At 40.2% G+C, this 27,998-nt stretch overlaps 3 protein-coding genes across 10 annotated transcripts in view; 2 read left to right on the top strand and 1 right to left on the bottom strand.

Moving 5' to 3' along the window:
* The window catches only part of LOC143282741 (xaa-Arg dipeptidase-like), a 109,405-nt gene extending 105,163 nt beyond the window's left edge, over positions 1 to 4,242 (top strand). For all 8 annotated transcript variants that reach the window (XM_076588488.1, XM_076588487.1, XM_076588483.1 and 5 more), the window contains exons 5-7: positions 523 to 677; positions 1,669 to 1,909; positions 2,277 to 4,242. In XM_076588488.1, coding sequence (XP_076444603.1) covers positions 523 to 677; positions 1,669 to 1,909; positions 2,277 to 2,422 — 542 coding nt within the window. In that variant the 3' untranslated portion in view covers positions 2,423 to 4,242. The remainder of the gene's footprint in view (positions 1 to 522; positions 678 to 1,668; positions 1,910 to 2,276) is intronic.
* A 3,864-nt stretch (positions 4,243 to 8,106) lies between these two features.
* LOC143282742 (xaa-Arg dipeptidase-like) lies at positions 8,107 to 20,072 on the top strand. The gene is made up of 7 exons (XM_076588489.1): positions 8,107 to 8,237; positions 8,709 to 9,097; positions 10,403 to 10,551; positions 11,336 to 11,478; positions 13,949 to 14,103; positions 14,804 to 15,044; positions 15,430 to 20,072. Exons 2-7 carry the CDS (start codon positions 8,711 to 8,713, stop codon positions 15,573 to 15,575), a joined length of 1,221 nt encoding a protein of 406 aa, XP_076444604.1. The 5' UTR covers positions 8,107 to 8,237; positions 8,709 to 8,710; the 3' UTR covers positions 15,576 to 20,072.
* Positions 19,872 to 27,903, bottom strand: LOC143282743 (charged multivesicular body protein 1b-like). Its single transcript, XM_076588490.1, has 6 exons — positions 27,765 to 27,903; positions 25,327 to 25,424; positions 23,571 to 23,786; positions 22,672 to 22,823; positions 22,111 to 22,192; positions 19,872 to 21,568 (listed from the first exon to the last, which is right to left on the bottom strand). The coding sequence occupies exons 1-6, from the start codon at positions 27,778 to 27,780 to the stop codon at positions 21,527 to 21,529; spliced, it is 606 nt and encodes a 201-aa protein (XP_076444605.1). The 5' UTR covers positions 27,781 to 27,903; the 3' UTR covers positions 19,872 to 21,526.
* Between the last annotated feature and the right edge of the window lie 95 nt (positions 27,904 to 27,998).

Below are 27,998 nucleotides of genomic sequence, written 5' to 3'. Positions count from 1 at the left end.
TCACCCCTTCACACTGGTATCAGGCATGGACTTAGCACAATCCTGGCCATATATGTATCATCATCTTCGTCATGTAGAGAATCCAGCACTGTATCCATTCGGGCATCGCACCCAACTTGGTGATCTATTTAGATGTTCATGACACACAAAGCAGAATATTTTTATGAATTGTATTACAGAGATAAATATGTTTCAGTGTTTTTGCCATATTGTTTTGAAAGAACATTGTCAGCGATTGGTGTTTATTAATCAAATTGTGCCACATAATCAACAGAGCTTTATTTAATCATTTATTCATTTAATGCATCAAATCATTTCAGTATTATTTCAGTTAATCATTTAGCATTTCATGAACATAAATCTAGCCTGTTCTTCATACCATTTGTGTCAAAGGTTATTGTTTACAAATATTCTGAGATTTACCTCAAAGACTACAGCTGAAAAAAAAGGTGTCGTCAGTACTGAAAGGATTAAATATAGGAGTACAGAAAGCATTCATCCCCAAGGATTAATTCATTGCAGGAGTAATAACGAAGGGGGGTTTGAAGCCCAACATCATCCCTGACCTCACGGAACTCCACTACTATATCCGCACACCCACAGACCCAGAAATGCTCGTGCTCAAAGACAAGGTGCTCGGCTGTGTGGAAGCTGCTGCAAAGGCCAGTGGTTGTGAGGTAGGTGACTGTGACTGGAACCCTGTGTGTGTGTGTGTGTGTGTGTGTGTGTGTGTGTGTATGTGTGTGTGTGTATGTGTGTGTGCGTGTGTGTCCATGTGTGTGTGTGTGTTCATGTGTGCATGTCTTTCTTTCTTCCTTTAAACTTCTCTACATTTGTGCAATATTAGACAGAGCTGAAAATTGTTGACTTCATGCGAAATACAAAAACTCACGAAGCATGCTTCCACGACTGTATCACATATTGAGAAACTTTCCCCTGACATACGTGTTAATGAGCAATCAAAGCAGTACTCCAGGAGTATACTTTGAAAGAGGGATTTTATTGTTGAGAGTAGGAGAGGGTGGTTTTAAATGTCACTGATATAATTTTCAGAGTCGGTTGTAGTGGAGATGGAGTTAGTTGCTTTTTTAGGTACTGTAGTTTATGGATTATAAGGCAATACTTTCCTCCTCATCTTTGACATATGTGCCTTGCAATGCAGTATGCTCAATGTCTGGTTGAAATCCATCAAAGTGCTGTTGTGAATCAGAATCAGTACTCGACTTCTTTTTTATCATTTCAATGTGTGCCCTAAAATACGCTGCACTTAATTCATCATTAGAATTGAAAATTATTTCAAATTTGGAGGGTGTACCTCATAATCCAAAGCACCTTGTGGTCAGTAAAATATGGTATTGTTTGGGCATTGTGGCAGGATAAGTTTTGTCAGCATCCTTTCTCCACAGAGGCACTTAAGTTAGGTAGATGTTTACATCTCAAAGCGTTTATTTGCAGTCTATAAAGTAGTGACAGCTCACAATTAATTACAAAGAGTGTTACAGTTTGTGTTTGTGTGTGTTACTAGTTTTTATTTTGTCCAGATTAAAACAACTTAACATACTTGGAACACGCAGATTCTTTATTTTCTATCTTTATTTCATTTCTTAGAATTGTTTTTGGTTCTGATTCATTCTTTTTGAATTTCCCTTGTGGAATATCATTTTTCAGTTTGAATGCGAGTTTGGTATGTCCTACTCTTCACTGGTGACTAACGATGTGATGGCAACGCTGTATACGGAGAACGCTCAGAGGGTAGGCATACAGCAAGAGACAGAGCTGGCCAAGGTGCTCAAGGCGGGTGGATCCACTGACATGGGCAACGTGTCTCGTGTGGTACCCGGTCTTCATCCCAAGTTTTACATTGGAACCCCAGCAAGTGGCCATACCCCAGCGTTTGCAACACAAGCCAGTAAGTGTCTGAGCAACAGATTGGCAATGAGTATGGGTGTGTTTGCTGTCTGGCAGCATACAGTATTTGCTATATAGTACAGGTGTTTTTATTTCGTTTGATATGTTTGGGATTTTTTTAATGTGTTTGTTTTCAGCTGGTATTTGTTCCAATGATCTAGTTCTGGATGTCCAGGAAGCAATCAGATAAGTTTGTCAAAAAGAAGGATTAGTTTAAAAGAAGCATCAATGTTTTGAAGTTGAGATTCATCAGTATAAAAAAAAAAAACTGTTCATAAGTATACTTGAACTTAGTCTTGTCCAGATGTAAACAGGATGTGATGTAGTAAGTGATCTTTGACATTTGTGTCCTATTGTTTGTTTTTCAGAAACAGAAGAGGCGGAGCATTGTTCCCTCGTGGTGGCTAAAGCATTGGCGATGACTGCCATTGATTTCTTCCTCAAACCCAGCCTGGTGCAGCAAGCCAAGGACATGTTTCACAAAGACCTGGAGGCAGAGAAAACAGCTGACTGAACAGTGCCTTCTGTGTTTGGGTGCTTTCTGACCACCAGAAGACCATCAGCATTTGTGAAATTACATGACAGTATATGTTTATGTGTACTCTGGCATGATTAGAATGTTGATACAGATAAAATGAATTTGTTAAACAGAGTTCTTAAAAGAAAAAAAAAAAAAGAATATTAGTATGATTTTCTAAGAGACGATAAGTGTGATAATCAGAAAAACTGCATCAGTCTCCAGAATGATGTCATTGTCAAAATGGGTTCATTTCTCATTTCTGGTATTTCTCAGTATTGAATATGCATGACACTGACTTATGGCTTTAATGCACTGACTACTCCTGTACGTTCTGATTGGTCAGTCACAAATTTTGCCATCATGTCCAACCATGGATGTAGGCAGTTTTACACAGCTTTGCTGATTTTCAAAACACCCGTTCACATACAGTGTTCAACATCCATAAAGTCCAGATGCTGCTCTGTGTGGTCTGATATTTGATGTGATGAGCAGCAAATGCCTGACATAGACCATCAAGTTAAAGACATATCAGGCACACTGAATCATTTGATCTCATATTGCCCTTAAAAATTAAAAGCGTCTGAAGCTCTTTACTATGTGATGACTTTCCGTCATTGCCATGGAAAATATTGTGATCAACTATGTCAGATGTTGCCCTGTTAACTTTCATGCACATAACTGTGATTGATGGTGCAGTGTGTTGAGGGTGAAAAGTGCTGAGGGTAGAGTGTGTTGAGGATAGAGTGTATTGAGGTGAAGTGTACTGAGGGTGGAGGGTACTGTGGTGGAGGGTATTGATGAAATAGTCTGAAGACAAGTACTGAAGACATAATACTCTTCTCTGACACATTGTGAGCTGAGATAATTTGTTTTGTCAACTTGATGTTAAAGTCTAACAACTGTGATTGCTATGCTAATAATTATACACAATGGTAAAGGATAGAATACTATGACAGAGCAATCCACCTGGGATTGTCATCCATCTGTGCATTGAATTCCTTGCCTGCTTGTGGATGTATGTCCGTGACTTTATACTGCAGTGTGCCTGCTGGATGTATCTGATATCCCCAGTGTTTGTTACTGACCTACAGGAGATTGTTATTCTGAAGAAACCCAGTTTTTAAATTTTTTGTTTATTTGCTGTTGTTGTTGATTTCTTTTCTTCTTTTCTTTTTTTCTTTTTTTTCTTTTTTTATCTGTCCCATCATCTGCACCATTTCAGTGGCATTACTCCCATGCTGCTCATTTAAAGTCCCCAATACACAGCCACACTTGTGTTCGTCTGTCACATCCCAGAGTTGGTGATCGACAGGGAACCATCAGTGTCAGGTCGCTTCAAGGGCAAACACCAGAGGAGACCCTGCACTGCTGCCAAGTCACTTCGGTGATGTTCTGTAGTGACTGGTTTGTGTACCATGCTCTCCAGAAAATTTGGGGGTGAAATTCTTCCTTTCAGTTCTGTTCTTTCTCCAGTGCATGACTGAGATAAAGAAAGACTGCAAGAATGTTTGCTTTTACTGTGTGAGCTTCCCAGCCCAGTCTGAAGTGTGCTGTTGATTGTGCTTTATGAATTATGTCAGTAAGTATCTGTTTCTAATGTGGATAAACAGAAAAATCAACAAGTGGTGACATTATGGAATATGATATTTACAACAAAACAGGCAGTAAATACTTTGATCCAGTGTGTGCCATTGCCACATTTTGGGGTGTAAAAATAACATCCTGTGGTTGTTGGAGCTACATTACTGGGCCTGTTACAGTATTTGGAAAAAATGTCAGTTACATAATAAATGCATTTTACCTCCACAGATAAATTTCTGGAAACGCTGTTTTTGGTGTGTGTGCGCGCACGTGTGTGTGTGTGTGCAATGATTGTGGCTTTGAACATGCATGAGTGAGAAGGGACACTAAATTTAAGAATTACTCTGTACATGTAAAGTGGTATCTTGGAAAGCCTGCTGTGCTTTCCTCATCGGCCAATGGCAGAGCCTTCTTCAGGTGCAAATCAAAAAGAGAAAGTGAAGGTCTGATGAAAAAGTAAATCTGAGTTTGTGCCTTGCTCATTCTAGCGACATGCTGTCCCTGGTTAGAGCAGCCTGAATAGCAGAGAAATCTGTTCTGACAAAGAATACAATACATTACTACACAGTCTGTCATCAGCAGTCACTGGTAAGAAAATCCATGAGCCATTGCCCAAGAAAAACTTCATTACATGACCTGATAACAATGTAATGATAACTTACAATGAAGGCAGACTTCTCCAAGTCCACAAAATGAAGGACTGAATATCGAAGACGGATCCCAAACCTTTCACACCTGGGTTATTATGGGAACTGGGGTCAGTCCGCACAAGGTAACCATATATAACAGATTGAGTAGTAAGGGGGGTTATTTTTGTTTTGAATTTTAGGATTTAATATTTAAAAGATCCTGCTCGCAGCGCCAGGTTGTAACAGGCCGAGTGGAAAGGGGGTCTTAATTGTGCTGTGGTTTAAAATTTTGATAAGAGGATTAAATAATGAAAACATTAAAAAAAATATCCTGTCGGCTCTCCAGTTTTGTAACCAACTGTGAATCACGGTAGTATATTTAAGGGATTGATAAATACCCTGCTTCTTATGATAAACTGTTAAGTTGATAACAATAACGTTTCTAAAAACGGGCCCTTTTGTTTGACAAAACAACTGACTGCTTCCCAAAAATTAAAAACTAGGTAACTTGGAATACACTGCAACTCGGTACATAAGGCCTACATTCTTAACATTATTTTTTATTAATTGAGATACAACAAAATAACATTAACAAAATGTAGAAAGTTCTGCATGCTACTAGACACCAAACCCATTCACTGCCCATGTGCCCCTCAGGCACTTACTGGCTTGTGTTGCAAAAGGCGGGGTGTGGGCACGTGTTGGGGTTCCAATGTAAAACTCGGGATGAAGACCGGGTACCACGTGAGACACATTGGCCATGTCAGTGGATCCACCCGCCTTGAGCACCTTGGCCAGGTCTGTCTCTTGCTGTATGCCTACCCTCTGAGCATTCTCCGTATACAGCGTTGCCATCATATCGTTAGTCATCAGTGAAGAGTAGGACATACCAAACTCGATGCCAAACTGCAAAACAATGTTACACGAGGAAAGTTCAAAGGTCTTGAATCACTGAGAAAAAGCAAGGAAAATAAAAGAAAGAAAAGATTTTTTTAAAGTCAAGTATGAGTGAAATGTGTTTAGTTGAAATGGTAAACTGTTAGGGAAAATTATTACTAAACACACACACACACACACACACACACACACACACACACAGGGTTCCAGTCACAGTCACCTACATCACAACCACTTGCTTTTGCAGCAACTTCCACACAGTCGAGCACCTTGTCTTTGAGCACGAGCATTTCTGGGTCTGTGGGTGTGCGGATATAGTAGTGGAGTTCCGTGAGGTCAGGTATGATGTTGGGCTTCACACCCCCCTTCATTATCACTCCTGCAATGAACCACGTCCTGGCGCTCATATATTCAGTCCTTTAAGCATTGAAGAGACATTCTTATTCAGTCTTAATCTTTGAGAGGAATTTATTGATGCAAATAATTACAAACGTGGCCATTAATTCACTCGAAGGACATGAACAATTTTACCCACAATTATAGCTGTGAAATATTCAAATATTTCAAATGATACAATGTGAAAAATAAACAGCATTATTTACGATATGGTTCAGTTAAATATCAATCATTTATTGTGTTCTTTCAGAACAAAAGAGTGACAGCACTGAAGTATATTCTCCTGTAGGCAATATATTACACTTCTTCAAGATATTCATCCTTCTGTGTGATGAACGTCTGTACAGATCCCTATTTCCTGCACCACAGCTTTGTACACTGATGTGAAAGACCGGTTCAGGATGATGTTACTTTGTTGCTGAACGAAACATCAGATGCACAAGTGCAAACAGCGGTTCGCGTATGTTGCACAATAACCACAGCATTGCTGAACTCAGCTGACAGATATTGAATGTGTTTGATCCAAAGTGCTTAGCATCATGTTCATATGAGATACTCTTCCCCTTCCCATCCCTATGCCCCCACGCCCCCACCCCCGCCCCTTTAACTCCCAATTGATTGTCTAGTATGATTTGCTGGATCATGCATGTGATTCATACGAGGGATGTTCAATAAAGATTTCCTCTGACTTACTTCCGATTATTGTAGGAGACTGAAATTGCACTTGTATAATAATACATCTCTATAGTTCACGTGATAAGTTGCATCTCTAAACTCTTTACAGTTTCTCTTTTACAGTTGCTATGGTGGAATAAGGTGTGATAATGGAGCCAGTTGAATGCAGAGCAGTCATCAAGTTTCTGTACTTGAGAGGCCGCACACCAAAAGAGACATTCGATGAGATGAAGAGACATAGGGAGGATGTCCCATCGTATGGCGTAGTCAAGCACTGGCATCGTCAGTTCAAGTGTGGTCGGACTTCGTTGGAATGGCTCCCATTCCCGGGCAACCACAGTCCGCCACTGATGAAGACACCATCCGGCAAGTGGAGGCCGCCATTTTGGAGGATCGCCAAATAACCGTTCGCCAATAGCCCAAGATGTCAAGAACAGTGTGGGGTCTGGAAATCTCATCGACCATTTGCACATGCAGAAGTTGTCTGCACGATGGATTCCCAGGTTGCTCACACTTTTCCAGAAGCAGGAACGAGTCATGTGCTCCAAGGCTCATTTGACAACATGCCAAGAAAACCAGGAGGACTTCCTCAACAGACTAATCACACAGGAGGACGAAACATGGGTCCATCGCTATGATCCAGAGACTAAAGCCCAATCAAAGCATCATGGCTCAACACCTCCAAAGAAGGCACGTGTCCAACCCTTGGCATGCAAGGTCATGGTCACGCGGTTTTTTGGGACCAGCGTGGAGTAGTGAATATGGATTTCCTGGCAAAGGGTACCGCAATTAGGCGGGACATACAACGCTTCATTGCTGCAAAAATTGCGGAAGGCCATCAAAACCGAGAGGTGTGGCATGCTGACCAAAGGTGTTCGCCTCCTGCAAAATAATGCGCCAGTTCACAACCCGCGTGTTGCTCAGACGGAAGCGTGGTCCTGCGACTATGAAATCCTTACTCACCCGGCCTCGCACCATCTGACTTCCACCTTTTTCCAACCATGAAGTCATTTTCGAAGGACAAGCACTTCCCAGACGATGAAACGCTTATTTCCGGGGTCAAGTTGTTACTTCTGGCGCAACCTGCAGACTTCTACAGGCAAGGTCTTCACACCTGCAAAAAGCGAAGGGAGAAGTGTGTAACCCTTGATGATGCCTATGTAGAGAAAGACTAATAACTGTGCCAAGTTTCGTTCCTCTCAGTCCATTGGAAGTGGTTCAGGGGAAATATTTAATGAACACCTCTCGTATGAGTAGATTTCATACCCAAGGTACTGGGAGATTTGCTGGGTTATTCATGTGATTAGATTCGGTGTAGAAGTCACGCCAAATGTATGGAGGATTTGCTTGGTCATGTAGAATATGTAGAGTCATGCATTTTTCAACCAGATCATGAGACTGGTACAAGATACAAGTTATCGCAACAACCCTGACCCAGAAATCCTGTAATTTGTTTACGGCCGGTTATCGCCACAGGGTGTTTGGTTTTACCTTCTCATTTACGATATTGCAGCCGACAGTTTTAGTGTGTGCTCACAGGGGAGAGTTTTGTGGCAAGTGCAGGAGAAAAAATTCACTTTGTGAGAAGATCAAGCACACAGCATTGGCAGTTCCATCACTTTTAAGCAGTGGTAATGTGTGTGTGTGTGTGTGTGTGTGTGTGTGTGTGTGTGTGTGTGTGTGTGTGTGTGTGTGTGTGTGTGTGTGTGTGTGTGTGTGAGTGCGTGTAATAAAACTACCAAGGAGGTATAAGTTCAGACTTGATTCTTTTTCTGGATTCTATTTTCTTTTTAAAACTTAATTCAGAATAGTGCTGCATTCATTTGAAAAAGCATGACTATACAGACACATACATGTACATGCATATGCACAAACACATAGGATCACTGGATCCAACATTTTGACTTTTGACAAGTCAATCGTGACAGACTGTACACACAAATACTGTGCCCCTCTCATTTGTCATTATACACAGATGCAGTCAAATTGAGGATTTCTTTTTCTTTCTTTCTTTTATTGTTGTTGTTTGTTTGTTTGTTTGTTTTTTTGTGTGTTTTTTGTTTGTTTTTTTGTTTGGTTTTTTGTTTGTTTTGTATTTGCAGAAATGGCAAATGAGGACAAACTGAAGCAGATTGCCTGTGATGCCATCGACGCCAAGATGACGGCCTTGAAGGCTCTCAGTCAGGACATCTGGAACCACCCAGAACTGTGTTATGAAGAGAAACATGCCCACCAAGTGCTGACCCAGTTTCTGGAAGAAAACGGCTTCAGTGTGGAGAGAAAGTTTCACCTGGATACTGCTTTCCGTGCTGGGCCCAACAACGTGAAGAGCCAAGGTGACGGCCCCAACATTGCTGTGCTGTGTGAGTATGATGCACTGCCGGGCATTGGCCATGCCTGTGGCCACAACCTGATCGCTATGCTGGGGATAGCCGCCTCGCTGGGCATCCAGGCTGCTCTTCAGGCTCCGGAGTTTACTGGGAGTGGAAAGGTATGGTGTGTGTGTGTGTGTGTGTGTGTGTGTGTGTGTGTGTGTGTGTGTGTGTGTGTGTGTGTGTGTGTGTGTGTGTTATTGTACATATTTTTGATTGTGTGGTGGAGGGGGAGGGTTATGTATATGATTGTGTGAGTGAAGGGGAGAGTAGGAGGTTGCATCAAGCTCCGTCCACAAAAGGCACACCACATTATGACCCTGTCACACCTGACACGAACATGACTGAATCCAGCCTAAAAATATGTCAGTCTAAATCAGAAAATACCTGGTACCATGCACCAGAACAGCATGATCCATTTTCTTAAAGGCAGCAAGATGTGTGTTCACACACAATACACACTTTGTCATTGCAAAAGTATGTATGTGTGTCAACAGGTAATACATTCTGTTTCATTGCTCGGTGTAATGGTGTGTCTATACATGACACATTCTGTGTTACTGCACAGCATACAGGCACACCACATTACAACCCTGTTACACCTGACACAAACACAACCGTATCCAGCAAACACCATGAAGTGTTTGAAGTCATATAACTGCTGCTGTAATGACAGAACTTGTGTGGTCCGTTTCTTTGACTGTGGTTGACAGTGATGGGCGACAGACTCACTATTTGCTCTCTACAGCGGCAGTATAGATATAACACGTTGCTACTCTATACCATGTTTCTGACAGCAGCAGTAGAGATATAAAACAAAGCTACTCTATAGAATGTTTCTGACACCAGCAGTAGAGATATAACACAAAGCTACTCTACACCATATTTCTGACAGAAGGAGTAGAGATATAACACAAAGCTACTCCATACCATGTTTCTGACAGCAGCAGTAGAGATACTGATAACACAAAGCTACTCTATAACATGTTTCTGACAGCAGGAGTAGAGATATAAAACAAAGCTACTCTATAGAATGTTTCTGACACCAGCAGTAGAGATATAACACGATGCTACTCTACACCATGTTTCTGACAGAAGGAGTAGAGATATAACACAAAGCTACTCTATAGCATGTTTCTGACAGCAGCAGTAGAGATATCACACAATGCTACTCTGTACCATGTTTCTGACACCAGCAGTAGAGATATAACACAAAGCTACTCCATACCATGTTTCTGACACCAGCAGTAGAGATATAACACAAAACTACTCCATACCATGTTTCTGACACCAGCAGTAGAGATATGACACAATGCTACTCCATACCATGTTTCTGACAGCAGGAGTATAGATATAACACGATGCTACTCTATACCAAGTTTCTGCAGCAGACACAGTTCTACTCCATACCATGTTTCTGACAGCTGACAGTGATGGGAACCCCGGCTGAAGAGGGAGGAGGGGGCAAGGTGGCCCTCATCAACAAAGGGGCGTTCTCTGATGTGGACCTGGCCATGATGGCTCACCCTTCCCAGTTCAACCTCAAGAAACCTATCTTCCTTGCAATGACAGAGTAGGTATTATGATATTATGTGGACATGCCTATACACCTTGCAATCACACCATAGGTGTCAATATATGTGGACACACCTATATACTTTGCAATGACACAGTATGTATAATGTGTGGACACACCTTTATACCGTGCAATCACACACGTGACACTATGTATCTTGTGTGGACACACCTGTATACTTTGCAATGACACAGTATGTATAAAGTGTGGACACACCTATATACCGTGTAATGAGACACTGTTTATCATGTATGGACACACATGTATACCTTGCAGTTAAACAGTATGCATGACGTATGGAGTCACACAGTACGCATCATGTGAGGACACACCTATATGAACTGCAATGACACTCTATATATCGTGTGTGGAGACACCTATATATGACACACTGTGTATCATATGTGGACACGCCTCTATACTTTGCAAATACATTGTGTGTATTTTGTGTGGACACACATTTTGTTGCCTTCCTTTTTTCATTGCTTTTTTTTTAAGAATCAGGCTGTTCCAGAGTCACAATGTGGTGTGCCTGTTGTAGAGCTTGATGCAACCCCCTACTCTCCTCTTCACACACACACACACACACACACACACACACACACACACAGTTACAGACACACACACACACACACACACACACACACACACACACACACACACACACACAGCGTGAAACAAAACAAAACAATTCTTGCCCAACTCTGTTGTGTGTGTGCGTGTGTGTGTGTGTGTGTGTGTGTGTGTGATTGATATCGTCCTTACACTGTGTGCATGGCAGAGTGACAATCCGTTATCACGGCAAGGCAGCCCATGCCTCCAGTCATCCCTGGAAAGGGGTCAACGCCCTGGACGCAGCTGTCATGTGCTACACCAACATTTCACACCTCAGACAGCAGATGCACCCAGCCTGGAGAGTTCATGGTAAGAGTCTACATTATGTTCTGCTCTCTTTTCTTGTCTTATCTTTTCTTTTTTAAACATGTGTGACATGAATTGTTTCTTATATTACAGGGTGGGAGTATTTCAGTATCAGTATCAGTAGCTCAAGGAGGCGTCACTGCGTTCGGTCAAATCCATATGCGCTACACCACATCTGCCGAGCAGATGCCTGACCAGCAGCGTAACTCAACGCGGTTAGTCTTCAAACCCATGTAATCACCAAGGACAGATCCTGATCAGAATGGTGGGATAAGTGCAGCTTGAACTGATGAGTTATAAGAAAGCAGAGTCTGTTTGCTTATCTCATTCTGCAGGGTATGCCCAGTGAGCTCTTTATTTCATACAAAGCGCACAGGAACTTTTCGAGGACGCAAATGGGCATCTTAAAGCCCCTAAAATAGTATTTTAAAAAACTTACAAAAGTATACTATTAATTTGTATTTATATTGCTTTTTTATCACAACAGATTTCTCTGTGTGAAATTCGGGCTGCTCTTCCCAGGGAGAGCGTGTCGCTACACTACAGCGCCACCCATTTTTTCTATATTTTTTTCCTGCGCGCAGTTTTATTTGTTCTTCCTATCGAAGTGGATTTTCTACAGAATTTTGCCAGGAACAACCCTTTTGTTACCGTGGGTTCTTTTACATGCGCTAAATACATGCTGCACATGGGACCTTGGTTTATCGTCTCATCCGAATGACTAGTGTCCAGACCCCCACTCAAGGAGGGGGAGAAAATATCGGCGGCTGAGCCGTGATTCGAACCAGCGCGCCCAGATTCTCTCGCTTCCTAGGCGGACGCGTTACCTCTAGGCCATCACTCCACTGGAGTGAAGTGAAGCATAAGAAAGAGGTTCAGTCTTTGGTGGCAAGAAAGGAAAGACGGCACAGTTTGCTAGTGCACGTGAACAACTCCGTGATCCTTTCTGCAACTCGAGAGGAAAGACCAGAGTCTAATTCTGCAATTAACTCGAAATTGTCTGCTGTTTTTGTTGGCCACACTTTTCGCAACCGCCAATGAAGAAGGGGTTTTTTGTGGGGTTTTTTCTTTTTTCTTTTTTTTTTATTGATAAACATCGTCTGGATTATGACATCACAAATTACATTATTTGAGACAAGTAATTATGTAAAAAAAAAAACTTTAAAAAAATTATAAAAAACAACAACTGACCAAACCATAAAGCAGATATGGTTCGCGTCAGTAATAGAACGTCTGTAGCTCTTGGGTACACCTTATCAGGTCATTCTTGATAGCAGAAGGCTGAGTAATATGAAACTTTACAAACCTTATCATAGTCAAACAGAACACTTCACCAATAACAATGTACTATCATGTTTTGTTATCACACACTTTCGCTACCATACAAAAGCAGTGCATTCTTTTAACCATACCCTGGTATATTCATACCGTAATTCATTTTTGGCATATTTTGGTGGCAAATTAATAAAATCTTTGGGGTGTCATCATGAAAAATCCCCTACCCCCGCCCTGCTGGGGTAAGGCGGGGTTATGGTCACCTGGAGGACTATTAACCTTAGTGAAGAGCAGAAGCGGGGTAGGGTGGATTGGTGCACCCACATGTTAAAAATATTTGACAGAAGTAGGTCAACTCGTGTCTGACAGACATCGTAACAGGAGACGAAACCTGGGTATACCGATACGACCCTGACACGAAGCAACAGTTAGCAGTGTATGTTATTCCCAGATGTGAAATAACATGTAAAATTAAAAAGAAACAGAAGTGCTTCCAAACAAATGATAGCGTGTTTCTTTGCAAACCCGGCCACGTTGCCGCCATACTGCTTGAGGACAGAAAGACGGTTACAGCTGATTGGATGTTAACCACTGTCTGCATGAAGTCTTCCAGGCATGGTGAAAACACCGTCCCCGAACGGGTGTCCGTGGTCGACTGCTCCATCATGACGATGCCAGCGTGCACACAGCAGCTGCAACTGTGGATTTTCTGGCCAACATTGATGTTCAGCTGGTCACTTACCCACTATGTTCCTCTGACTTCGCCCCTGTGACTGGTTTTTGTTCCCTTTTTTTAGAGGCATTTGAAGGGAAAGCAGTTTCAGAGCGTCAAAAACGACCGAGCTTTCTTTGAGGGTGTCATTTTGGATCTACCCCAGTCAGCGTGGTGGTCAGGTGTCATGGATAGCTGGTTTGAGAGGATGGTAACATGTGAGCAGGCTAATGGGGGGTTCTTCGAAAAAATGGACAAGACAGGTTGGTTGTTAGTGTTGTTGAAAAACCAGGTTGCAAAGCATAATGAGTGACCCTAATAATCGTGTAGCATTTTATGAACTAAATACGGCTTGTACTTCTCGTCATCTGTGTCGATGGTTATCGTTTGCAAATAATATATTCTTAGATAAAAGACTATGACTGAATGAAAAGTATAAAAGGACTGCCAGAAGGCATTCATCCCCAAGGACTTGGTTCATTGCAGGAGTGATAACGAAGGGGGGTGTGAAGCCCAACATCATCCCTGACCTCACGGAACTCCACTACTATATCCGCACACCCACAGACCCAGAAATGCTCGTGCTCAAAGACAAGGTGCTCGGCTGTGTGGAAGCTGCTGCAAAGGCCAGTGGTTGTGAGGTAGGTGTCTGTGATTGGAACTCTGTGTGTGTGTGTGTGTGTGTGTGTGTGCGTGCGCGCGCGTGTGCGTGCGTGCGTGTGTGTGTCTTTCTCTCTTCCTTTAAACTTCTCTACATTCGTGTGATATTAGACAGAGCTAAAAATTGTCGACTTCATAAGCTAGAGATATGGAAACTTACAAAGCATGCTGCCATGACTGTATCCCCTACCCTTAACATACGTGTTCATCAGTGAGCAATCAAAGCATCATTTGTCCATCATTTCAATGTGCGCCATGTAATATCTTGCACTTTATGTATCATTAGAATCACTTTCAATAAAATACAGTACTTTAAAAAGTCCGGGTACTGTGGCACGTTTTTTCAGCATCCTTTCATCACAGGGGCACTTAAGTCTAAGTAGATATCACATTTCAGTGTTTATTTGAGGTCTGTAAAGTAGTGACACAATTGATCACTAAGAGTGTTACAGTGTGTGTGTGTGTGTGTGTGTGTGTGTGTGTGTGTGTGTGTGTGTGTGTGTGTGTGTGTGTGTGTGTGTGTGTGTGTGTGTTTGAGACTACCGTTTTATTTTGTCCAAATCATTTCAGCTTGACCATTCAGATTCTATATTTTCTATCTTCATTTCACTTTATAAAAAAAATTGTTTTCAATTCTCATTTATTCTCTTTGAAATTCCCTTGTGGGATATCATTTTCCAGTTTGACATCGAGTTTGGTGTGTCCTACTCTTCACTGGTGACTAACGATGTGATGGCAACACTGTATACGGAGAATGCTCAGAGGGTAGGCGTACAGCAAGAGACAGACCTGGCCAATGTGCTCTTGGAGGATGGATCCACTGACATGGGCAACGTGTCTCGTGTGGTACCCAGTATTCATCCCGAGTTTTACTTTGGAACCCAAGCAAGTGCCCATACCCCAGCGTTTGCAACACAAGCCAGTAAGTGTCTGAGCGACAGATGATCGATGAGTATGGGTATGAGTATGGGTATATACTGCTGTCTGGAAGTATACAGTATTTGCTATAATTATAGTACAGGTGTTTTTATTTCGTTTTATATTTCTGGGTTGTTTTAAAATGTGTTTGATTTTAGCTGGCATTTGTTCTAAGTCATCTAGTTCTAAATGTCCAGGAAGCAGTCAGATGTAAAAAGATTAGTTTAAAAGAAGTGTCAGTGTTTTGGAGCTGAGATTCATCAGTGTAAAAAAAAAAAAAAAAAAACCTGTTCGTATGTATTCTTGATCTTAGTCCAGTCAGGATGTAAACAGGATGTCATGAAGTAAGTGATCTTTGACATTTGTGTCCTATTGTTTGTTTTTTTCAGAAACCGAAGAGGCGGAGAATTATTCCCTCGTGGTGGCTAAAGCATTGGCGATGACTGCCATTGATTTCTTCCTCAAACCCAGCCTGGTGCAGCAAGCCAAGGACATGTTTCACAAAGACCTGGAGGCAGAGAAAGCAGCTGACTGAACAGTGCCTTCTGTGTTTGGGTGCATTCTGACCACCAGAAGACCATCAGCATTTGTGAAATTACATGACAGTATATGTTTATGTGTACTTAGGCATGATTAATATGTTGATATAGATCAGATGATTTTAAGCAGAGTTTTTATCAAGAATAAAGAATATGAGTATGGTTATGTAAGAGTGGATAAGTGTGATATTCGGATGAGACGATAAACCGCGGTCCCGTGTGCAGCATGCGCTTAGCGCACGTAAAAGAACCCACTGGCAAAATTCTGTAGAAAAATCCACTTCGATAGGAAAAACAAATACAAGAGAGGCAAGGCCTTCAAGACTCATTTGTGATATTCTTTAAAAAAATCTAATTGTTAAAATGTCTTCTGTATTTGTTATTATAAAGTTTCGGAGTAAAAAGAAAAAAAAAGAAAAAAAAGAATAGCCCTGAAGGCAGATTCGAACAACGCGTATTCGGGTGAGGAGAACTGAACTGTCTTGCTCAATACACTATCGTGGCTCCTTTACTGACGTTCAAAAATTTACACATGTACACGCATATATACGTATGTATACACACAAATATACATACACACATGTCTATGCATATATATATCTATATCTATATATATATATAACAGCTACAACAACAACAACCCCACCCCCCCAAAAAAAGCTAAATTTCATTTTTCTTCCAATTTGGTTTTTCACACTGTTCTACTTTTTTTTAAACTTTTTTTTTGGGGGGGTGGGGGGGTGGTGGTCATGTTTTATTTTTTTGGACTCCTATTTCAATGGCTTTTTTTTTTTTTTTTTTTTTTTCGGTTGGTTTCGTTTTATCCCACATTCCTACTCTTCAGATTTTGGGCGTACTCTGAGGCTCGAACTCACAACCTTCTGATTGAGAGAACGGTGACTGACCAACTGAGCCATGCAGGCACCCGATAGATAAGACCAAAAATAATGTTTTTCAAGATGAACTGTGCTCACAAGACACTGATGAAGTGAAAACTTAACCATCAATTATTATAGTCAGAAGAGGATTGTTGACATGGATGACAGGGGTGAAAGGAGGAGGAGAGACAAAAAAAAGAAAGAAAGAGACAGATAGGCCGACAGAGAGTAACGCAGAAAATAAAAGAGAAAAGTGGAGAGAGAGAGAGAGAGAGAGAGAGAGAGAGAGAGAGAGAGAGAGAGTTTAAGGGAGAAAACTGTGGTGAGAGCAGAGGTAGTTTTATTTCGATTGTCTCCCTTACATGAACAGGCGATGGGCCTCCCGTTCACTGATTCTCTCACCACCCTCACCACCCCTCCGCCTCCAAACTCTGCTCTCTCTCCCCTCTCTACCCTTTTGCCCATGAAAAATATACAACACGAATAGTAGTTGTATGTGTGCATCATACACACGCTCTCTCTCTCTCTCTCTCTCTCTCTCTCTCACACACACACACACACACAAGATCGAATGTTCATAATTAAATGTTGTTCATGTCTACATTCTGCCTGCCTTAGATAATGAATGTTGAAGACTTGAAGCCGTGTCAAGTAACAGCCCTTCATTGACACCATGACCTGTAAGCTCTGTCATATCTCCCTGAGGTGACAGCTCTTCACTGACATCCTGACCTGTAAGCTCTGTCTTATCTCAGTGAGGTGACAGCCCTTCACTGACATCCTGACCTATGAGTTCCGTCTTATCTCCGTGAGGTGACAGCCCTTCACTGACATAGGGGTTAACAAGTTCGTGCAGGTCACTGTGTCACACCACAGCACACGAAAATGGCCGATAGCTACAATATGATCTAGCAATTATGAGGCGGTACAGGAGCCAGCTGCCATATGCATTGGTACAACTTGTAGAGCAGATTCAGTGACAACAACAATGTCACAGCTGCAGCCGAAAAGGTTTTATATGCCCCTTCTTTTCACATATGTGCACAAACAATAATAAGCTTTGTCAAGCCCATCAAGGGCATTTATATTTGAACAGAACTTATTCATCATGTGTGTGTGTGTTCTTCTTTGTCGGCTGCAACTTGCATATTCACTCATATTCATTAGTGGTTTTAACATGTATGACAGTTTTCAGTGTTTCCATAACCCACCAAACGCTGACATGGATCACAGGATCTTTAATGTGCGTATTTGATCTTCTGCATACGAATACACACGAAAGGGGTTCAGGCTCTGGCAGTTGTACACATCTGTTGATCTGGGAGATCAGAAAAATCTCCGCCCTTTACCCACCGGGTGCCGTGACCGGGATTCAAACCAGCGAGTCTCAGATTGACAGTCCAACGCATTAAACACTCGGCTGTTGCGTCTGTCATGTGTATGTGTGTACTGTCACAGAAGGGTATAAGTGATTATGCAGTTACATCGTGTTATCTCATTTGGATACTGTGCAATTTTTCATGGTAAGATTTAAATCTGGGTGAATTATTCTAAGAGGCGTGTTTTTGTAGGGCAGGTTATACAATAACCAGAAGTGTAATAACATCAGTCCCCAGACCACTGTCATGGTTGAATAACCACGGTTAGTTCTCTGTATTTCCAGATTTCAGCATGGATGGTAACAATCAATGGCGTCAACATTCTGACATGATCCTAAGTCAGGCAATGTTTGTCATCTCTCGTGTCATGTTTCTAAGTTCTGCCTGATCAGTCACAAACTCTGCTTTTAGACACATTTTGAGTTGAAACCATGTTCAGTCAACTCCCATGTTCATATGAATGCTGACAACCAAGGCTGTTATCTAAGTGCAATGTTTGCTTAGTGGTAAGAAAGTTCCCGTCTATGCTAACTCCACAGACTTTCGAAAATTCTTAATGCTAAACAAACTTAGCACTGCCAGAGAGACATGAAATAATTCCTATGTTTATACCATGCATCATTTTTCATAACCTAAACCAGCATCAGATTGCTCCAACATTCTACACCATTTCAGAATATACACAATCCTCTGAAAATATGGCAGCAAGTTGCCTCAGTATTTATTATTGTTTCCATATGTACACAAATTGTTTTTGGCATTTCCTCCCATCATTCCCCTGAGCATCAGATTTGAGTTAAATCATTTTATCAATATTTTACGGTCGAGATGAGAATATTTTGCTATCCTTATGAACAAAGTGAAACACCTCAACTTCTCTTTCGCCTACTCTTCTATCTTATTTTTTGTCTTCACTTGTTTTGTCTATTTTTTGCATTAAAATTTGTTGTTTTTCATCGTTAAACATCTGCAGTTAACAAACCAGCAAAGTTGAAGTGAAAAGTTTGCTTTGCTTGCAAGAATATGGAGACATGGGGGAAAATCAAATGAAAAGATTATTTCAAGTTATAAACGAATCAGTACAGATACGTGGGAAAAATGAAATGAAAAATTAAGTTAAAATGAATATAATAGTTTACAATTTAGACATCTATGTTTTACCAATTAATCAAGCCTGTTTGATCTGATTTCCTCCCTCCATGGTTTTGTCCATTAGTTTCAGGCAAATCATATCTTACAGGGAATGGGAGGCAACAGTGATGTACAGTAACTTGAAAGTGCTGTTTCTGCAGCTTCATTTCTGAAAATGTCCATTGCAAGCAGAAACTGAGATTCGGTTTAGACGTGGCTTCTTTTTCACGCATTGTTGCATCGTTCACACCCCACGAGGCAGAGTAGGACCGAGCCCAAGCAAGCAAAACTGAACTGTTACTTAACTGATTTATATTTAGTACCTCACAAAAACTATCCATGTTGCTTATGTGGTAAAACATACAGCAAAATTAAATCCTATTTATTTCTACAACTATCAGTTCTGGTTTTTTTCATCATAATCATAACCTACATGCATGAACACATTCTATATGATGGGAACTGAAGTCCTTGCTGGATTCTGCAACAGCAAATCACTTTGCAAGTGTGCAATGCATTTGTTTCAGTGTGCTGATAGTGTGCGTTTACCATTGCGTTTATATGTGATTTTTGATGTATGTGTGAGCAGACACAAAACGTCCCCCTGTGAGAGATCCTTAAAGTGATATCGTACTGTTTTGTATTGTAAGTGCACATGCCACTGGGTGCACATGTACAGACGCATGAAAGCAAGTTTAAATGAAAACATGTGTACATACAAGTGCGGATGTATCTTTTCTTCTTCTATTGTTAACACAGTCACTACATATAGTCTATAAGTTATGTATTTGGGGGTAAAAAACTCATAAGGGATAAATAGAAATACATAGACAGACAGACTGAAACGCACACATTTATCCTCAGCACACACAAAAGAGAACAAAAAAGATTGGACAAAGCCCAGTATCTTTTCATACACAGAACAACAATTTATTACATTTTTACTTTTTGTACAGGACTCAGACTGAATGAAAATGTGAATAAAACTTGTTTCAAGGGTAAGGGAAAAACACACACAGATATGCCTGACTATGTACATTTCACACTAAAGCATTCATTTTAAAACAACCACTAACCATAAAAAATCGTTTTATGAAAAAAACAACACTGTTTAACACACATGCTTGGCATGGATAGACAAAAAGAGAAAATGAACACATTTTAAAATCATTTACATTCAAGAAATGTACTCTGCACTGGCATGTACACTTACATAACTCTACCTGAATTTGGAAAGAATATTGACTGGGACAAGGCACTACTGTGTTTGCGTCCATCTAATTTGTGTCATGCTGGTGTCTGTGTTATAAACATGCATTTTCATTTCATTTGTTTGGTTTGGAAAGACAACATTGATTCTGATGGTTTATATCAACAGTCCTGAAACACTTTCATTAACTTTTTTTTCATTCTTAACTTTTGAGTTGTCTCTTCTATGCCATAACTAATGTATTTCCTGGTGTGTCTGTCCATGTAAGTAAAAAACTGACTATAAGTGTGTGCATCTGTGTGATAGTTTACAGCCAAAATACAGAATACTTCTGACAGAACCATCACCCCTACAACAATCACTCTAAAAACACATTCTCTACCATTCAAGTGGCCAGTGGACATTTTATATATATATATATATATATATAAATATGAAAAAAAAAGAAAAAAAAACCCATCACAGGTGACAAATTTCCTACCTTGATTTTTCTTCTGTCATTTTATACAAAACTCTTAAAATTTTCATACAATGATTCTGATTTACACAAGAATGATGTTTCCAGTTAATATGAAAAACTAATTCTTGTTTTGACCAAAGTTCATTAACTCATCTGATTCTAAGATACACTCATAATTCCAACCGTAACTGCCTCAAAACAAAATCCCTGTGTGTGTGTGTGTTTTTGTTGTTTTTTTGCTGTTGTTTTTCAACAAATTCTGTACAAAGTGCAAGCAACATAGTAATGCAAACACATATATTAGTTATCTATTTCCTAATATATACATAACTAACAGAATAAAAACAGAAAAAACAGGAGGTTAAATTACTTTCATTATCCTGAAATAGTAGGTTCACAGAAGGGCACAAGTATGAACAAGTAAATGGACACTACCAAGCATACAAATGAAGCAATCAAATCAATGTAAAAGACAACAACAGATTCAAATAATGTTACCTCTAGATTCATGATGATACTACCACAAGCAGTCCTTAAATCCAGAAACATGATCACATGCTACGAAAAAAAAAAAAAAAAAGTCTTCAAATTAACAGAATTTCAAAATTTGTTGATACGCAATATAAAATAAAATAATATAAAATAAAATGTCCAAAAGAAAAAAGGAGTAACACAGGAAGGAAAAGTTGAAAATGTCACATCCTGAACCAGACAAATTTCTTCAAATGGTTTTGTAACAAAAATGAGAAGAAATAGATGATCGACTCAACTGACCCACCCCTTAACATTCACCCATCCATGACGGATTGCAAATTGCTGCACAACTGGATGCAGTCTCAGAAAAAAAAAAGTCTAAAATAGTCGTTCCACAGAACCCTCTTTGTTCATTTTACATTTGTCGCAGTTTGGCCAACCGACTTGTCAACTCGTCCTGCAAAATCAAAAACAGAGTAAAACAACATATTTTTAGATAGCACTTAAGAGCTTAGCTAATGATCAAAGTATGACTGATACTCATGTAAATACATTTACAAATATATGCACATAGCACCCTCAGACACCTCATAAAGAAAAGTGTTACGATGAAAATCGACACATAATTATACACATTCACATTTTTGCAATGGAAATCTCTATGTATATTCAAACATCGTCTTTACAAAGACATACTCCTCACACAGAAACTAACATACTTATTTGCTCTGTCAATCAGTCATACTATCTCCATTCCATACCCCCCACCCTCTCTTTCTTCAATTCCAGTCCTGCCTTGCTCCTTTCATCAGCTTTCTCACACATACACAACCACACCCATACGTTTACACACCTGTACACACAGACACACACACACAAAGACAGAACATTGTACAGGTAAGCACATATGCGCGTACAAACACGCGCGCACGCATACTTGTAAACACATATATACACCACACACACACACACACGAAGATAGAAGAGTGCAAGTCTGACCTGTTCCTGAGAAGCCTGTGAAGTGGCAGTGGACCCAATGGCTGAACCCTGAGCTGAAGGCAAGTCCATGTTTAGCTCAAGCCTGAAACAACAAGAAACAGTCAGCAACACTGTTCTCTGAAAGCGCTGTCAATGGAAAATCATCCCAAATCCATGAAACACCGAAAGCAACTCCTAACCAAAAACAACAAAAGAAGAGCAGAGAATCCACAGTTATTATACAAGAAAATAGCTGCCAGAAAAGAAGGCACTGCGCAAGGAAGGTAATGTACTAAGGAGGTCAACTGGCCGCAGCTACTTTTGATCTCTCCACTTTGGTAGAGTTGGAGTTTGCACAGAATAGGAATCAGATCCCTGTTGGAGTCTGTATTAGTGGATGACGGCAAAGTAAGTGTAAATAAATGTGGATTTGTTGTTACCATTTTCTAAATAAAACCTGTATAAACACACTCCTATGAACTCCACCCCCCTCTCCCCCCACCCCTTCACCCACCTGTCCTGCTTCCCAATGCAAAACCTCAGCAGTATGAAAGTGAACAGTTACCAAGAAAGACGACTTACCCTGCCTCGTCAGCCACTTCTTGCATGAGGTTGTCCACTTCTCCCTGTGGGGTGGTCAGGGTGGAGGTGTTGCACATGGTTCCTTCCATCACTTGCGACTGAACATCCAGGTTCTCAAAGGACTGCTCAAAACGATCCATCAACTGGGACACCTGAAAAACAAAACACTGTTCAGTCACGACCTCTGCTTCTAATTTATCCTCTCTCTGTATACCCCCTTTAACTACCACCCCTCACCTCTCATACACAAACACACATACATCATGTCTGATATCAAAGTGAAAAGATGTTAAATCAAAGAAAGAATATCCTCTGCTTCTATGCTAAACTTTTAACACTAGAAGGGTGATTTGAATAATCCAGATAAAACTGAAGTGAACTTTTCACTGATAAACAATTTTAACATGATGTTTGGAGCATGACTTAACAGAATTACTTCTTTTAGAGGGTAGAGCACCTGACAGGGAAACAAGTGCTCCAAGTTCAGTTCAGTGAAACACTGTGATTTTTACTTACCCCTCTCAACAGACCTTGGGTGGAGGCTTAGATGCTGGTTTTTCAGGTAAGATGCAATGATGCTGTGTACAGCATGCACTCAGTGCAAGTAAAATAATCCATGAAAAAAACATTTGTCCCATGCAAAATTCAGCAGAAAAATCCACTCTGACATATGTTAACATAATACAGATAGATATAGGAAAACTGGAAACAAAACAAAAAACCACTGACAAGTTCTCTTCTCTGGAAGAGCAGCCCAAATTCTCCACAAAGAAAGGAATCTGTTGTGAACAGAAACCTAGTACCACAGTCCACAACACGCAAATATAATACAATGCCATACATCAGTACCAAACTTCAGCAGAGTGATCCTGGTAAGCAGTGTACCACGAACAACTTACCTTTTCCAGGTTCATGGACTTCATTGCACTCTCCATGGATTTGACGACTCCTGCCATGGAGTTTGTCACTTGCCGAGTTGTGACGGCCGTTTGAACTCGGGAAGCAACTGCGTCTATCCTTGCTGACATCCGCCGGTAGTTCAAAGCCTGGTTCTTCTGACGGATCGAGTTCTCTGCATGGATTTTGGCCCCTTCCATGTTTCCTTTTTGGATAGCCTGAAAAAGATGACACCCATCTTCTGTATTCCTCACAAAGGCTCTCTTTCCTTTCCTCCAGACTCTCTGTTACTCTATAGTATTCACAAAACAAAAAAATCTAAAACTGTTTTAACTCTGATGAAGCAGAACAGGACAACATTATAAATACATAATAATGATGACAATTTCTACAGTATCTGTTCCCAGCGCTTTGCAAAAGAACAACATACATTTCATAAACTTGAAAACAGTTATGTAAGTCCTCCCCTCCCCCCCACCCCCATCCCCCTCACCGCCCATTCTTTATGGAGCATAAGTTTTTTTTCTGTTTTCTTTCTTCTTTTTTTCTTTTTTTTTTGAGGGGAGCGGGTCTGCATTCTTGCAAACATGTGCTTAAACATGACATAAGCATCAACATTAAAGTAGTTTCCTCAAAAGCATGGCCTTTCACAGGACCTTCTCTTTCAAGTTAATTCCTTGGTCCAAACTACCTGGTCAGAAAGACGATGGGATGGAGTTATTACTAAATATTAGTCTGCGAATGCGAGCGCTGCTGTGCAGAGCAATCTCCGTTGAAAATTAGTTTCTTTCAAAGTGTTTGGCACAGTCAGGAAATGTCATAATACTAGTTTTCCTGATCCCCATACCATAACACAGCAGTATTTAACTATGAGTATAATGTTCCCAATTAAACATTAAAGGCAGGTTAGGTTGTTGTTGAATTATGATATATTTCTTCTCATCTGCTGTGGAAATAAAGCATTAAAAAAACCCAGTAAGATTAAATGTGAGAAACTGAATGTTCAATGGAGATGTTCCAGAAACCCAACCCTGTCTATAAGTGTGGAAAGTCATAAGAGGGCAAAACTGCAATAGCACCATCAATTCTTCTCAAGCCTCAAGGTCTTCGGTGTCGGCAGCTTCATGGACAACTGTTGTGGCAATTTCCATTGTGGTGGGGACATTCACTCAGTCTGGCTCTGTGACTAGTGATTACTGCCATAAGTAAAGCCAAAGGGCTTAGCAGATGGTGACCTGTGTGTGATGAATAAGAACAGGCACTATTGAACTTCACTGAAGTGACTCAGCAGCAGTGCAGTCTTTTGTGTGTGTACTCCAGGTCACCTAACAGTAATATTAATAGTTCGCTGTATGTTGCCAGCACCAAGAATGTAGCAGATTAACCCAGCAAGGGATGTGTGTGTAGGACTCACGATGAGCAGCATGGGACTCATGCCACTGACGCATGCAGATGGTGGGCAGGAAAAAAAAAGCAATGGCTGAGGCAATTTCAGTTGTATTCTAATCCACATAGACCATATACATTTGCTGATTCAGATTTTTCCTTGTTTTAGCACTAGCCTGCCAAAATGGACAACAGCTTCATTCTGAGGTGGTGATATGAAAAACAATCAGCATTGGATATGGCATGAGTTCATCAGAAAAATAAAAACAAAAAACAGAGATCAAGACTAACGCATGCACACACACACTCACACACACACCATCACAAATATTTTTTTTACTGAACATATATATATATCTTAATATACATTACCTTCTTCAGCTTCACTTTCTCTTCTTTTTCTGACTTTTCACATTTTTTTGCATTCCTCTCCAGGTCTTTGGCAGCAAACTTGAGATTAAACAGATGCTCTGTTACAAGTTAAGGATTTGTCTACAAAATGTACCACACTTTATAATAATAGCATACACAAACTCAAGTTCATCTCTAATGAAAAACTATTTTAATATATTGATAATCAAAATCATACTTTGTAATCATGTAGTCTGCAAGATTCATGGTTCTTTTATTACACTCACTGCTTTGTCTTTTAAAATTATATGGCTGATCCATTATCTGTCACTGAAAAGAATGACAGACCTTTCAGGTATACAGGGTAATTAAAAAATAAATCTGTAACTTGTAAGAAACAACAGATATATTGATATATTGGCCATAATCTAACAAATCAGTTTGTGTGTACATAAGGCTTTAGTAGAAAGCTCTCTTAGTGTTATTATAATTGCTACTTTAATCAAGTCTATATCTGGTCAGAAACCAAATTCTAAAAAGCCTTTAACAAGTCTTTTGCACACCTGGCAGAGCTGACTGACAGCACTCATTATTCCTTTCCTGTGTCATTCAGTCAACTGTCAAGTGTCAGGTGCATGCACACTATATATCAGAAAGGATGTTTCCCTAGAATTTAGCCATGGACAACCCTTTCCATGCCATGGGTTCTTTTACATGCACTGAGTGCATGCTGCACACATGATCTCTGTTTATTATCTCATACAAATGACAAAAGCAATATACTAATACTGATGGCCAGTTTAAATAAATTTACTCATAAATTACTAAACAATGTACTCTCAGCAATAAAACTAACCAACTCATTCCCACAACCTCAACAGAACTGTACTCACAGCTGAACATTCACTTCAAACTTGGATTTTTTTTTTTTTAATCTGAAATGACTGGATGCTGCAGTGTCAGTGTAAATGATGAAACTGACTATCCACATATAATATTCTGCAAAAACCTTCTGTGACATGGTCTTATACTGTAATAGCATTTATTTTTGTGGCACTTTGAATGTGTGGTTGAGATTGCACGTGCGTGTTGTTGCTTGTGATGCTAGGGGAAGCAATTGCGTGTTGGTGCTTGTGATGCTAGGGGAAGCAATTGCGTATTTCTTATGAAAATGATTTTATTGTGATCATCGCTCCTCAGTGTCAGTGAGTAGAGTTCTGGATAGCTTAGCTGATCCCGTCACAGCAACTGTAAGCCAGAGCGCGAGAATCGGCTGGACCGGACGGGTCCTAGTGTTTCAATGTTTGGCCTGTTGTCACACTGATGAGGTGAGGATATCTATGGTATTAACGTTAGGTCCTATTATTCTTATTATTTATAGGTATTTGGTTCTTCCTTATTTGTCAAAACATTTTGTATTTATTCTGGTTATGAATTGGATTACTTAATTTCACTATTTTAGTAATCGAATGAAAGGTGATCCGTTTCTGGGATTGTTTGGTTATTGTTCATTTCTACTCAATTGTCTTTGTTTGTAATTTCTATGGATCGATTCATCCAAATGATAAAGTGTTATATTTGTGTTGTCAAAATACTTTCATGCTGTACATTACAAATATAGTTTATACAGTATTCATTATATTGTTTTATAAATACTTTTTGTATGTTTTATTAAATGGAGTTTATGTACTTTTTGTGCAGAGGCTCGCGCATTGTAGCGCATTGTCGCGCATTGTAGTGCGTTGTCGCGCATTGACGCAATTACGAGATCAGAATAGAGAATCTTTGCAAAACGACCTTGTGTGAGGTGTTTATTCCATTTTCCTCCCCCTCTTGTTCTTCCTTACCCTCTTGAGGAAAACGCTGTATCGAAGATAGAACCCACCCTGAACAACTACAACAATACTAACTTGATACTTGATATGATAAAACACATATTAAGATTGAGGTCCATTTGGCTGGTTCATTGGTCCTTGCCAAGTCTTCAACTTTGCATGCATCGCAAAAATGTACTAAATAAGGCAAATTGGATCTTAAAACCGTTGTCTTCTACAATAATAACAGCATTTAATCCATGCTGTCAGCTGTCACACACAGGACAACGATGTGTGAAATGCTGTCATCTAGATAATGGAATGAAAATGAAGAAAACAGAAACCAACAAGCAAAACAAAGAGTAGAACCAGTTGCCACACCTCAATTGGCAAACTATGTTGTCTCTTTTTTTTTTCTTTTTTTTTCAAATGACAAAATCTGGAAACCTGAGGCATGAACGTGACCAACATTGAGTCAGTCTCATGTGCCGTTTGTGGTACCGTGAATATTGTGCAATGAAATTGAATCTAAGAGTCCGAATGAAAACGTAAACAGCAGATAAGAAAACCTGGGATTTTCGAACTGAATACTCCCTATACAAAACTTGATTCACATCGTAATTAGGTACACCAAAAAAAGGATACTGTCCAAACCAGACATTTTGATGGAAGCAGCGGACAGACAGATACACTAGAACTTTGTTGTATCCCGAAGGTCTTGATGGACTGACTCGTCTCCGTATGACTGCTGACTGCTATTTTTGTCACACTTCAGAAACTTCCGTCTTTCCGTAAACGTCATCACTTCATGGGCTCAAGATTTCTTATGTGAGTAATTGTTGTAGCAACAATATATGTTGAAAATGAATTCTTCACAGA

The sequence above is a fragment of the Babylonia areolata genome, chromosome 6 (assembly GCF_041734735.1).
Source record: "Babylonia areolata isolate BAREFJ2019XMU chromosome 6, ASM4173473v1, whole genome shotgun sequence".
In the NCBI taxonomy this organism is placed as follows: domain Eukaryota; kingdom Metazoa; phylum Mollusca; class Gastropoda; order Neogastropoda; family Buccinidae; genus Babylonia; species Babylonia areolata.
The sequence above is the reverse complement of the archived record's forward strand: the minus strand, read 5'-3'. Positions and strand labels throughout refer to the sequence as shown.